The sequence below is a fragment of the Anopheles maculipalpis genome, chromosome 3RL (genome assembly GCF_943734695.1).
Source record: "Anopheles maculipalpis chromosome 3RL, idAnoMacuDA_375_x, whole genome shotgun sequence".
NCBI classification, from domain to species: domain Eukaryota; kingdom Metazoa; phylum Arthropoda; class Insecta; order Diptera; family Culicidae; genus Anopheles; species Anopheles maculipalpis.
Window position 1 is genome coordinate 30,174,147 of NC_064872.1, and position 14,130 is coordinate 30,188,276.

Genomic DNA, 14,130 nt, shown 5'->3' on the forward strand with positions numbered 1-14,130 from the left:
AGCTGGTAACGCTTGTCGTCCCAATGCGTCTTCAACAGATGTGAGAATGCACTGATAGGAACTCATCTTGGGGTTCGTATGATTTTAAATAAATCTGAAAACGCAACAAAGAACTGCACGAGAATTTTCGAAACGATCTTCTGGCCTCCAGCATCCGATCAGTCAACAATATTTAGTAGGATAACTTTACAGAATACTAACTGGTAATTATCGATTCTCAAACACACGAAATTCATTAGCAATGGTCTACCTTCATGGCAATGATAAGGGTGTTTTCTTTGTATCTACCGTTGCCAAATCATCTGGAAACTTTTTTCCAATATATGCGGTATCTGTTGATTCACATCACAGGATGAATCTCACAGTGTCCTTGGAAGATAGCATTGAACCGATGGACTGTTGAATCTTGCTCGATGTCTCATTCTTTTTTCTAATATTCCTCATCCGCTTTTGTGCAATAGATTTAATCCGGTTTGAGGTCAACTCGTACTAGTCAGCCGATCATAAATTCCGATTCCGTTAGTATTTTCGCATTTCAACCCGGATCTGTAGACAGGATGGCAACCATTATTATCACTCTCAGTGTATGATGAAAGCTGCACAAGATAAGATTATCCCTGTATGTAGGAGGAAAAGCTATAAAATGATATCATGTTGCCAGATTGCATGTAGCGAATTTCCTTGAGTGAATGGAGAGATGTAAGATATTTTAATGCGTTGCAAGTTTGGCTATAAAACTGATGATTGGTAGAAATCAAAAGTATCACAGTTTATAACAAAAAAGATTAGTGTATAGATTGTATGAAATCACAATCACCTTCTGACATTTCTATAAAGCGCGTTCCTTTATGAGTTCTCCTGTACCGTTCTCCTTAATATAGTTAGTTCCGGTAACGCTTACTGGTACAGAGCCACACCAATAAAATGTAATGACGTAGAATCGAAGATTTGATACTTCGACAACGAATAACTTTTTCGTATCACGACATTTCAGTGACATTGCTATCATCTTGATCTATCTTGATGGCGGTTGAAGTAACGATAATATTTATGGCCGCTATAAGATTTATCACACGGATGTTGTGGAAGGTATAAAATCAATACAGGTTAGCTAGAGGTAGTGTAATCTTGTGATGCATTTACCACGTTGTATTTCTAACTGACGGTACTACCAGAAGCAATGAAGTCTTTGAAGGCGTTGGTGACACTCTTAGGAATATGTTATTGTTTTAACAATGTAGGATTAATTTGTGGTATATAAAAAAATTTAAACATCGTTTTAATCTATTCCTTATTTTTCGCAGATTCTTACTGTCGATGCAGGTCGTTTGGCTTCGATGAAAGTGGTCGAGCGCCTAAAAGAGATTGAACCGAAACATGCCGACATTAAGTCTCGCATAATTAACTTCGTCTACTCGGCAAAGTACAACTTGGTACAAAAAACGGACCAGTTTTACAAACAATTGTTTGCGACAAAGGAAGTATCTCTCGACAGTGCGATAGCACTCGAGGATGAGCTTCTATATCAACTCGAGCATCAGTCGACATCGGTTGATCGCAGTTGTCTTAACTTCCTTAAAATAATTGTGGAAAACAACATGAACGTGGCGGGTGTTGGATACACGAACTGTGTTAACGATGTGGAACGGGGGATAGATATGGAGCTGGAGCGTGCCCAAAGGTTGCTGGAAGTGGATGAGTCTGAAATTTTCTACCATAGTCTGTTGGACGTTTTCGAGGGTGAGAATATTATTGCGGGTCCCGATGCAATCTTGGCAAAGCTGAAGAGCAAGGCGGACGAAATTGATGGCTTTGCCAGTGACTTCTTTACGAGCATATTTGGGATTGTGGAACAGTTTTCCTCCAGGCTGTGGGACTTGAGAAATGGTTATCAATCGTGCTTGAACGTTAATGAGTCTATATTGAAAGCAACATCGGATGCGTCGAAAAATCAGCTGATAAGCATTTGTTTGGGATCGATCGTTAAATAGTTATGGTGGCAGAAGTGCTGAAAATTCTAAATGGCTTCATTGAGTTGTGATAATGGACAGCAGCAGCAAATAAATACACGCTTCGAATGCAAGGTAGATGATATTTCAATCCATCAAACTGAATTTCAACCCAAATAGTTTCTTATAAAAATTATTTAACTTATTACAGATTAATGTATATCCTATGTTAATAAAAATAAATCATGCAATCATTCGTTTCAATACCAGTAAATTGTGTTAAGCGTTACTTATTGAATCAATTTTAGCTACAAAGTTTCATGCTACAAAGTTACAAAGAACAGTTTGAGGAACAAAATACCAAAGTTATTTATTTTATTTTATTTTATTTATTTTGAGCTTGCGCCGTATTGACAACACCGCATGTATTGACTTTTTTTCACTAGATTACCGAGGCATTTCCTCCCTGTTTTTTTTTTGTCTTATTCCGCGCATGCTTGGTTGCGGGTGAGTGGATGGTTGATGTCCTCATCTATTTTGGTTGTTTTTGGTAGATGTATTTGTTGATCCGATAGTTTTCGAGTGCTCTCAGTTTGGCTCTCAGTATTGTGGTGTGTGTGTTTTGTTGATCTTATAATTTGCGGGTCTAGACTGTAACAAAACTAGCAGAATTATTTGAATAGCACAAACATGGATTCGTCTGCGTACAGTGTTTTCCGGTACAGTCTAGCAGTGACACTCCAAGCACGCTCTGGTCAGTGTCTAATGTAAGAATGATCGACATGTTCCATCCCGCAGCAGCAAGAGCGACTGGAGTATGAACCCGCCAAACACTCCCGAACTCAATTCCAACGCATCACACATGCACCCACTTGAAACTGAGGATTTTGACCCGTTTGAGTCCTTCTAAAAACGTAGCGACACTTATGCTTGTCGCTGGTTTCGTGTCTCGAGCTGTAAAACGCTGGAAAACGTTGTACGAAACCTATCCGTTGCACTCGCCAAAAATACTGTTGAGTCGTCAATGAATCACCCGCGGCACTCGAAAAAACACATCAAATGGGGATGGCGATTCGGAATCATAGGACAAGACCGTTGTCTCTGGCGAATCGGTAGATCTGAAGCATCATGTAGAGGAGGTCACTTGTCAGCCAGTACTTCCCTTATTTCTGAACCCTTCCGTCTGCCGATGTGCTCGACTGCGCTTACCAAGGAAGGTCTAGCGGTATATAATTGTATAATAAACTTTTAAAAAATACGATACGTAGAAATTTGCAGCACAATACATGAAATTAAATTCATCATCTTTCCTTTTCAAAATGTGCAAAAATCCGTTAGACTCGTGAAACTTTTCATTGCAAGCAAGAAATATTTCCCACCCTCAAGAATGTAAGGGTGAAATTGAAATAATTCAATTCAAATAAAATCACCCTCAGATCTGACGATCTAGACGCTGATCTAGTTTTTGTGATGTTTCTCGTTTTATTTTAATGATGTTGCATCATTGATTTATTTTTTTATTAAACTATGCTACACTTCCGATTATCGCAAATGACGAAACTTCTTTGGTGAACTTCGATATGGTTCATGCTTCTGACTTCCGTGGCTTTTTAAACTTTTACACTTTTACTTCATAGCACCACCTTATTTTTACCTTAAATGTTCCTATATAAAAATACAAATATTTTACAATTAGTAAATAGTTGATTCTTCATAGATTATGTTAATGAACTTACCCGTAGATAGGTTTTAACGTAAGTAAAGGACACCGAACGTGTTGATAATAATCGAGAAACAAATTTAAAAATATTGCTCATCAAATTCAGCACAAGCTCACATTGTAATCCGATCGCTCTACAGTATCAAAACCTAACGAGTTTTTGTTTCATTTTTTCTCTTTTGTTACTTGGTGAAGGGACCAGGCGATACCGACCTACCGACCGACTGACTGACCGAAGCGCCTCATAAGTAGATCGAGCAGAAAGAGGCAAAAGAAACGAAAAATAAGGCAGACACAATTTTCACTTTCATCAAACTCTCAGCTCTCAGCATGCCGACGTCACCTTCACCTTCACCGTAGTGACGCGGGACCCGGCCTGGCCTAGCCGTGCCGTTCCTGACAAGCGAATGTCATGGGCCGAGCTGTAGCGCAAACGGACGCAGCATTACCACTCTTCTGAAAGACGCCAATAATTGTCTGCGTCACGTTTTATGCTCCCCTGCTTGCTTGGCCCCGACGACCGACCGCTGTGTGGTCACTACTATCTTTAGCAGTTTCTTTCGCTGCTGTGTGCGTGCCCGATGCAGGTTTGGTGTTTACTTTCGCCTCGTGAGAGCCCTTTTTTAAATGTGTGCGCTCCTTTCGTAGGGCCAGCAATTGGTAAGCAAACCAGTGCGGCCAAGTAGGTACCAGAACGGTTTCAATTGTGCCGGGGGTAGGGAGAGAAAGAAAAGGGCGTGAATGAAAGTTTCGGTGAGCTAAAGTAGGTTTATTTAGCTATCGCATTATCGTTGAGGGATGTAAACTAATTTCATCAATTTATTGGAAGCAAAATTGTAAAATTAGCAGTTTTACGAATATTGGTAGGTTTAAAATACATATGAAAAACGTAAAAAATCTTAGCTGTTTCCGCCCGGGATCGAACCGGGGGCCTTCCGCGTGTTAGGCGGATGTGATAACCACTACACCACGGAAACAAGTAGTTAAAAGCGTGCCAATTTTAACCGGGGATTATAATGTTTTATCAGCAAACAGTAATTAGTACACTTGTTTGCGTTGTTTGTAAATTACAACATAATGTCCTTATCGGTATCTGCTGCAGTCAAACACTTGTGATGCCCACAAAATTTGTGTAATTTGTTTTATTTCGGTTCGGTATTCTCCTATTTTTAGACTCCCGAGCCGCCCGTCTATCAGTCGCTCTGTGATAGACGGCTGTCAGATTGATTATTCTTCCTATTGTGTGTTCTGCGCGATACAGCACATGATAAGCAGCATAACCGTCTCGTTCCATAAAACGGGCCACCTTGTTGAGAGACCCTTGAAAAGCAAACTATCATCACTCGCACAGCCATTTGTCAGTCAACTGTGGGCCACCGACGGGATACGACAGTGCTTAAAAGTCTGCAAACATTACCATTTGGTGATGGAAAACAGGAACAAGATTTTCCTGTTACTGCTGGTGCAATGTTTGCTTGTCGGTACCGGGGCAAATCCAACCGGTTCTAAGCAATCCTTCTCCAGCCGGCATTCGACCCAATGTGGCTATGAGGTGAGAACATATAACACATAAAAGCTGATGGCGAAAGTGTGTGCGATCGATGGTGCTGTGATCGATGAAGTGATGGTCGTCATCATTTGCTTCCCATTTCGCTACAGGGTTGTCCGAGCGTGAAGGAAAACATGCTGAATGTGCACCTGGTCGCTCATACGCACGATGACGTTGGGTGGCTTAAAACCGTTGATCAATACTACTATGGCAGTGAGTTAACATAGGAGATGGAACTTGAACTGGAGACTCTCTAAAGATGTGGTTTTTACTGTGCTTAATAGGTCGTAGTAGCATTCAAAAGGCGGGCGTACAGTACATCCTCGATTCGGTGATACAGGAGCTGCTGAAGGATGTGACGCGAAGGTTCATTTTTGTCGAATCTGCTTTCATGCAGAAATGGTACATGGAACAGAGTGAGGAGATGCGAGAGATCGTAAAAAATCTAGTTAATGAGGGACGCCTAGAATTTATCGGTGGTGCCTGGAGCATGAACGATGAGGCATCGGTACACTACCAGAGTGTCATCGATCAGTTCACCTGGGGACTACGTTTTCTGAACGACACGTTTGGCGAGTGTGGACGTCCTAAGGCAGGCTGGCAGATTGATCCGTTCGGACACTCTCGTGAGCAGGGCTCACTGTTCGTGCAGATGGGTTATGATGGGTTGTTCCAGGGTCGGCTAGATTTTCAGGACAAAAACAACCGTATCGCTCAGAGAACGATGGAGATGATGTGGAAAACGAGCGATAGTTTGGAGAGTAGCGAACTGTTCACAAGCGGACTGTATTACATATATGCGCCACCGCCTGGTTTTTGTTTCGATGTGCTTTGCAACGACGATCCGTTCATTGATGGTCCTTACTCGAAAGATAACAACGTAAAAGAGAAGGTAAGTGCTTCAATATAATGACGACGTTTTGTACTAAAGTTTACTGTGTCTTAACCAGGTGGACCTATTTCTGGACACCGTCCACAACATGTCCAAAACATTCTTGACCAACAACATTATTCTTACAATGGGTGAAGACTTCCACTATCAGGATGCCAATATGTGGTTCAAGAATTTGGACAAACTGATAAGGTAGATGAAAGTTACTAGAAATTGGTATTTTTGCGTTTAGTGACTAAGTGTACTTCTCTCTTGATATCGGCAGGTACACAAATGCACGCCAAGCGGAAGGATCACTGGTGAACGTGTTTTATTCTACACCTTCCTGCTACCTAAAGGCAGTACATGATGCGCAGGTGGAGTGGCCCACCAAAGCCGATGATTTCTTCCCTTACGCTTCCGACCCTACTGCCTTCTGGACTGGTTACTACACCTCCCGGCCTACCCAGAAGCGTTACGAGCGAGAAGGTAATCACTTCCTGCAGGTTTGCAAACAACTATCGGCCGTTTCTCCTGTGAAAGAAGACTTCTACGAAGCGCATCTCACTGCGCTACGTGATGTGATGGGAGTGATGCAGCATCATGACGCGATCACCGGCACTGAGAAGCAACACGTAGCGGACGACTATGCTCGCATGCTGTATGAAGGTTTCGAGGCTTGCAGTGCCAATGTCCGGTCGGCTCTAAACCAACTGACTGGAGAACGCGAGAACTTCGCTTGGGAATACTGTAAGCAGGCAAACATCAGTGCTTGTGCATTGACCGAGAACGCGGAAAGTACGATTGTGTTGCTGTACAATCCTCTCGGACACAGCTCGAACGATTTCGTACGGCTGCCGGTGAAGGAAGATCACTATTTGGTGCGGAACGATCGCGGACAGACGGTTCTATCCACCTTGATCCCGATCCCGAGCTCAGTGATCGATCTTCCGTTCCGAGAAAGCGAGGCTACCCATGAGCTTGTGTTCCAGGGTGAACAAGTTCCACAAGTTGGCTATATGGCGTACTATGTATCGAAGGAGGAGTCCAAGGCCTCGTCGTCCTCTGCAGAGATGCGCCAGGACGATAATGTGAGCATCGGCAACGAGCATCTGACGGTACACTTTGACGAGAACGGATTCATGAGCTCGATAACGGTGCAGGGGGAGACCCATGCTTTGAAGCAAAACTTCTTGTACTACGATGGAGCTCTTGGAAACAATGAGGAGTTTCGCAATAGATCATCTGGAGCGTACATCTTCCGGCCAAACGGTACCGAAAAGACTGTGACCGATGTGGTTGAGATTCAGGTGGTGAAGAGCGATGTCGTCCAGGAAGTGCATCAGATATTCAACGAGTGGATCAGTCAGGTGATTCGAGTGTATGCAGGGCAAGAGCATGTAGAGCTGGAATGGTTGGTGGGACCAATCCCGATCGATGATGGTATCGGCAAGGAAATAATCTCTCGCTTTGAATCTGACATCAAGAGCGATGGTGCGTTCTGGACGGACTCGAATGGACGAGAAATGCTGCGTCGTGTCCGCAACTATCGTGAGACGTGGGAACTAGATTTGGCAGAACCAATCCCTGGTAATTACTATCCAGTGACAACCAAAATCGTCATTGAAGATGAACATCAGCGCTTGAGCTTGTTGAACGATCGTGCCCAGGGTGGATCCAGTCTGGTAGATGGTCAGCTCGAGCTGATGGTTCATCGTCGGTTGCTTCGCGACGATCGGTTCGGTGTAGGCGAAGCTCTGAATGAAACCCAATTTAATACCGGCCTCGTTGCACGAGGAAAGCACTGGCTAGTGTTTGGTTCATCACACATCGATACTACTCCTACACAAGCAGCCAAAGAACGCTTTCTGCAGAATAAGGTCCATCTACCATCGTGGATTTTTGTGACTGCTTCTGAAAATTTCAGCTTCGATCAGTATCTTAATGAATTTGAGAAAAATTTCACTTTCCTTGCAAATCCTCTGCCTCCCAACGTTCATTTGCTCACGATGGAACCGTGGAAAGATGATGCCGTTTTGGTAAGATTCGAGCATTTGTTCGCAAAGGACGAGGATCCACAGTATTCGGTGCCGGTGCAGATCGATGTCCAGGATCTGTTCGCTGGTGTAGATGTTATTAGTTTGCGTGAAACTACTCTGGCAGGTAATCAGTGGAAGGAGGAATCAAAACGCATGAGTTATGGACTGGGAGGAAAGGAACAGACCAGCCCAAAACAGAGGAACAATAACGATCAATTCCTCGTCGAAGTGAAACCGATGGAAATTAGAACATTCGTTGCTCATTTTGAGAGGAAATTGAAAATTTAAATAAATTACCAAGATTTGTCCAATTGTGTTATTGAAATATATCAATAAAAATAGTGTCATATCACATACACTGTGTAATGTTCTTGTGAGAATTTGACGTAGTATTTGTATTAAGTATTTGGTTTTGATTTTGGAAAAAAAAGGTAAAGGTTCATTTTAATGAACCTTACCCATTAACCATGAATTAACCATTAATTTTCCCAATAAACTTTTTTAAATTCAAGCAAAAACTTATCTAATAACTATATGAAGTTTATTTCAATGTTCATCTTTGAATGACCAAGTTCATTATGTGCTCATTTTATTTTTGTTCTTATGTAGATCAAGTAATTCTAGCTGCTTTTTACTACAGCTTGATAATCGATAGCTCTAATTGATTCGCACCAGGTTTTTATTCTTCTCTTGCTTGCATAGTCCCAAGAAAACTCATCTCGAACAATAACAAGCTTCTTTTCCCAGCCCTCAGTTTTTGGTTGATCAACAAACAAACGTTACATCATTTAATCATTTATCAATAGCAAAGATAATACCTGCAAACCAATCCAATAACATGTCTTGAGCAATGAAATACGCTAACTCACTGTACCCCAAACAAACTCAATGACTTGACCATTCGATGGCTTCGTGCAGATGGCTAGTAAGCGTCTGAAAATATCCATTCTACCTGACAGCTGTATGCTAATACCATTCAATCAATCCTGCGCATCCCTGCAGCTTCTTCTTGCTACTATCAGTACACACACACAAACGCTATCTGGTCCTTAGCTGATAGCTCTGATTAAAGAGCTCGGTGGGGTGTCGTTGTCAATTACAGTGTGTCTCTATCGCACGCTACAATCGGCGTTACTTAAAATGAATTGATGCTCACACTGCCTCACACTCATCGGTGTATGGGTTTCGGGCTTTGTTTATGTTATTCTAGAAGCGTAACGCGCCGCGATAATGACTACGCCGGTTATGCTTTATAAACTAAACCGAACGAAAAACTGGCGGCAAACGGCCAGCGACTGTCTAGTAGCTGTGTTCGCGGTGGCAATTGAATATACAGTTTTTGTTGTTGTTCTAGTCTGTGGTTTCAGCTTTCCCTTCCTCTGCCCACGTGAGACGCTCACGATGGCAAGCCGGTGTTTAGTGTTAGCGTTGTTGATTGTTTGTGGCATTGTTTTTGCTGCGAACGCAAATCCACATGGGCATAGGAGCGTCCATCAGAAGCAGTATGGATGCGGTTATGAGGTTAGTTTCAGTACGCGTCTTAAATTGTGGCTCAAGTATTCGTCATACGGTGATCCTCATTACAGGGGTGCCCCGCACCACAAGATGGCATGATCAATGTTCACTTAGTTCCGCATAGTCATGATGATGTCGGGTGGCTTAAAACTGTCGATCAGTATTATTATGGCAGTGAGTATTCTCTGCTAAGCTTACGTCATGAAGTCGCAGAATACACTACGAATACTAATCTGTGCCATTCTGTCTAGGTCGTAACAACATCCAGAAAGCCGGTGTGCAGTATATTCTCGACTCGGTTGTGCATGAACTGCTGAAAGATCCGAACCGTCGTTTCATCTACGTCGAGTCGGCATTCTTCCAGAAATGGTACTTGGAGCAAACTCCAGAGTTGCAGCAGCAGGTTCACATGTTGGTCGAAGAAGGACGCCTGGAATTCGTCGGTGGTGCCTGGAGCATGAACGATGAAGCAGCCGTACACTACCACAGCGTTGTCGATCAGTTTACCTGGGGCTTACGGTTTCTGAACGACACGTTTGGCGAGTGTGGACGTCCACGCATTGGATGGCAGATTGATCCGTTCGGACACTCGCGTGAGCAAGCGTCACTGTTCGCTCAGATGGGCTACGATGGTCTATTTTTCGCACGTCTCGACTATCAGGACAAAAACAATCGTATGCAGACGAAAACTCCGGAAATGGTGTGGTACACTAGCAACAGCTTGGAAGAGAACGAACTGTTCACTAGCGTGCTGTACAACCATTATTCAGCTCCTCCGGGTTACTGTTTCGATGTGCTGTGTAACGACGATCCGATGATAGACGATCAGCAGAGCACTGATTACAATATTAAAACTAAGGTACGTAATTTATTTATGTCTTTGCGGTGGTGATAACAGTAGATAGCCATCGAAATCAACGTGGACCTCTTTTCTTTTGCAGATTGACACATTTATCACCTGGTTGGAGAAGATGGCCGAATCTTATCGTACGAACAATTTGATCCTCACCATGGGTGATGATTTCAACTACATGAACGCCGTAATGAACTTTAAAAATATGGACAAGCTTATCAAGTAGGTTCGCTTGGTTTTGTGGGTACTGTTGGAACTGTACTCTTGATTAAGAAAATTAATTTTTATAGGTACACAAACGCACGGCAATCAGAAGGATCAAAGATAAATGCATTCTACTCCACGCCCTCCTGCTATGTTAAGGCGGTTCATGCTGCGGGTGTTGAACTACCCACAAAGTCTGACGATTTCTTCCCTTACGAATCAGATTATCATTCATTCTGGACCGGTTACTACACTTCTCGACCTACCCAGAAGCGTTACGAGCGAGAAGGTAATCACTTCCTGCAGGTTTGCAAACAACTATCGGCCATTTCTCCTGTGAAAGAAGACTTCTACGAAGCGCATCTCACTGCGTTGCGTGATGTGATGGGAGTGATGCAGCATCATGACGCGATCACCGGCACTGAGAAGCAACACGTAGCGGACGACTATGCTCGCATGCTTTATGAAGGTTTCGAGGCTTGCAGTGCCAATGTCCGGTCGGCTCTGAACCAACTGACTGGAGAACGCGAGAACTTCAAGTTCGCTTGGGAATACTGTAAGCAGGCGAACATCAGTGCTTGTGCATTGAGCGAGAACGCGGAAAGTACGATTGTGTTGCTGTACAATCCTCTCGGACACAGCTCGAACGATTTCGTACGGCTGCCGGTGAAGGAAGGTCACTATTTGGTGCGGAACGATCGCGGACAGACGGTTCTATCCACGTTGATCCCGATCCCGAGCTCAGTGATCGATCTTCCGTTCCGAGAAAGCGAGGCTACCCATGAGCTTGTGTTCCAGGGTGAACAAGTTCCTCAAGTTGGCTATAAGGCATACTATGTAACGAAGGAGGAGTCCAAAGCCTCATCGTCCTCTGCAGAGATGCGCCAGGAGGATAATGTGAGCATCGGCAACGAGCATCTGACGGTACACTTTGACGAGAACGGATTCATGAGCTCGATCACGGTGCAGGGGGAGACCCATGCTTTGAAGCAAAATTTCTTGTACTACGATGGAGCTCTTGGAAACAACGAGGAGTTCCGCAATAGATCATCTGGAGCGTACATCTTCCGGCCAAACGGTACCGAAAAGACTGTGACCGATGTGGTTGAGATTCAGGTGGTGAAGAGCGATGTCGTCCAGGAAGTGCATCAGATATTCAACGAGTGGATCAGTCAGGTGATTCGAGTGTATGCAGGGCAAGAGCATGTAGAGCTGGAATGGTTGGTGGGAGCAATCCCGATCGATGATGGAATCGGCAAGGAAATAATCTCTCGCTTTGAGTCTGACATCAAGAGCGATGGTGCGTTCTGGACGGACTCGAATGGACGAGAAATGCTGCGTCGTGTCCGCAACTATCGTGAGACGTGGAACCTAGATCTCGTTGAACCTGTGTCTGGCAACTACTATCCAATAACTGCGAAGATCGCCATCGAAGACGAACAATCCCGATTGGCGGTGCTGAACGATCGTGCCCAGGGTGGATCCAGTCTGGTAGATGGTCAGCTCGAGCTGATGGTTCACCGTCGGTTGCTTCGTGATGATGCATTTGGCGTAGGGGAAGCCCTGAACGAAACGCAGTACGGAGCCGGATTGGTAGCGCGTGGAAAGCATTGGCTCATCTTTGGCTCGTCACAGAATGACGCGAGCCCTACGCTGCAGGCAAAGGAACGATTCCTACAGAACAAAGTACTGCTTCCGATTTGGCCGTTCGTCATTCCTGTTGATAATTTAGTGACCTTTGACGATTACCTTGCGAACCGCAACCTTTACTCGGCTATCGCTCAACAGTTGCCACCGAACGTGAATCTGCTCACGCTGGAACCGTGGAAAGATGGAACGGTGCTCGTACGGTTTGAGCATCTGTTCGAGAAGAACGAAGACCCAGTTTATTCGCAAGCCGTGCGCTTCAACGTTCGCAGCGTGCTGTTCGCTCTGAACATCGAAAGTATCCATGAAACTACCCTGGGAGGTAATCAGTGGAAAGCGGACGTGAAACGTTTGCAGTTCACTACGGAGTCCGACAATGAAATTTCTCCCAAAGATCAGGTTGAACATATGCCGGTGGTACAAGACCCTACGGACTTTGATATTGAGCTGCAACCGATGGAGATTAGAACGTTTGTGGTGCAGCGGCGTTAGATATAGGGAAGGGCACTGGTTTGCACTGAACTTTGTCACTAGATAAGTAAACAATGGAAGATGTTTGTTAATAATAAATCAAAATCATTTTAAAAATAATTCACAATTGTTTTGAAACTTTTTAATAAAATTCAAATAATAAAAATTATGGTTTTTATCATAGAAGCGAAGAAGAAGGTTATTATTTTTTAAACTATTTTTAAAGATGAAAGCTGTTTGCCGTATGGTCAACACCGCATGTGGTATAAATTACATGTTTTTTTATTTTTGTAAACTAATCGATCATTTGAAAAGCGTCGAAAATTAAACCATTTTACAAACATACAAATAACATTACATTAATAACAATGGCAAACATTAAAAAGTTTCATGGGTATTACAAATAGATTAACTAAGAACTTAGTATGTACTAGTTGTACAAGAGTAATACCTTTCAAATGGATGAACTTATATACACATATGAATAATGTTTGGCCCATTTTATTCCAGTTGTAAGATTTCAAATAAATTCAAAAACCAAGCATGAAGCATGATAATTTATAACAATTCTCCTCCTTTAAGATCCAACAATTGTAAATGTATTTATTCACAGGAATTTTCCAATCTTGACCATCCAGCAAAGAGCCGTCAAAATTATTTCCCAATCTAGTGTGCAACATATAGGTCAATATGATACACAACCCATCGTTCCCGAGCTGCAAGTCTTCCATCATTTTCATCCGTCCTTACGAAATCTAGCATTAGTTTCTTAAAAATATTGATAGCATTTGGATTGTTCCATGCTGTTGACATATATAACCCACTTCAGTCACATATCTCGCATACCATTGATCTTTGATCTAATTAGGGCAACCGGGGGGGGGGGGGGGGGGGGGTAAGCAATTAGAGATAATATGAGGAACAACAAAAGACAACTTCATGAGATATCGCTTTCTGTGATGTAAGTGAATCAAACGCGATAAGAACAGTAAGAGTATGCTTTGTAGTATCAATACGTAAGTAGAAGGGTCGTTACGTGGTTACACAGTCAGTCACCCTTACAACGGGCTCGTTGGTCTAGGGGTATGATTTTCGCTTAGGGTGCGAGAGGTCCCGGGTTCAAATCCCGGACGAGCCCACCACTCTGATGTCTTCTGCCTGCCTGCATTCGGAAGATTTTTTTTATTAAGGTTGAAGCGGGTTTGTGGGCCGTACAAGGTGGTATGATATTTTAAGGATTTCCAGGAATTTACTTTTAATTCGCCAACAAGATTACGCTCTATGACTTGCAACAAACAGGGCTAAATAAGTG

General features: G+C 43.3%; 5 protein-coding genes and 2 non-coding genes across 7 annotated transcripts in view; 6 read left to right on the plus strand and 1 right to left on the minus strand.

Moving 5' to 3' along the window:
• LOC126565062 (ubiquitin-conjugating enzyme E2Q-like protein 1) overlaps positions 1–14,130 on the plus strand; it is a 169,082-nt gene that overhangs the window by 117,898 nt on the left and 37,054 nt on the right. The window lies entirely within an intron of this gene.
• On the plus strand, positions 1,181–1,991 carry LOC126565303 (uncharacterized). Its single transcript, XM_050222468.1, has 2 exons — positions 1,181–1,237; positions 1,305–1,991. The coding sequence occupies exons 1-2, from the start codon at positions 1,181–1,183 to the stop codon at positions 1,989–1,991; spliced, it is 744 nt and encodes a 247-aa protein (XP_050078425.1).
• Positions 4,574–4,646, minus strand: Trnav-aac (transfer RNA valine (anticodon AAC)). The gene has a single exon. It is a non-coding gene; the product is annotated as a tRNA-Val (tRNA).
• LOC126560548 (lysosomal alpha-mannosidase-like) lies at positions 5,353–6,797 on the plus strand. The gene is made up of 5 exons (XM_050216507.1): positions 5,353–5,431; positions 5,503–6,110; positions 6,169–6,302; positions 6,376–6,707; positions 6,775–6,797. The coding sequence occupies exons 1-5, from the start codon at positions 5,353–5,355 to the stop codon at positions 6,795–6,797; spliced, it is 1,176 nt and encodes a 391-aa protein (XP_050072464.1).
• LOC126560549 (lysosomal alpha-mannosidase-like) lies at positions 6,827–8,416 on the plus strand. The gene has a single exon (XM_050216508.1). It carries the CDS (start codon positions 7,109–7,111, stop codon positions 8,414–8,416), a length of 1,308 nt encoding a protein of 435 aa, XP_050072465.1. The 5' UTR covers positions 6,827–7,108.
• On the plus strand, positions 9,627–12,839 carry LOC126563993 (lysosomal alpha-mannosidase-like). Its single transcript, XM_050220887.1, has 5 exons — positions 9,627–9,649; positions 9,715–9,817; positions 9,895–10,502; positions 10,585–10,718; positions 10,787–12,839. The coding sequence occupies exons 2-5, from the start codon at positions 9,739–9,741 to the stop codon at positions 12,837–12,839; spliced, it is 2,874 nt and encodes a 957-aa protein (XP_050076844.1). The 5' UTR covers positions 9,627–9,649; positions 9,715–9,738.
• Positions 13,885–13,956, plus strand: Trnap-agg (transfer RNA proline (anticodon AGG)). Its single transcript has one exon. It is a non-coding gene; the product is annotated as a tRNA-Pro (tRNA).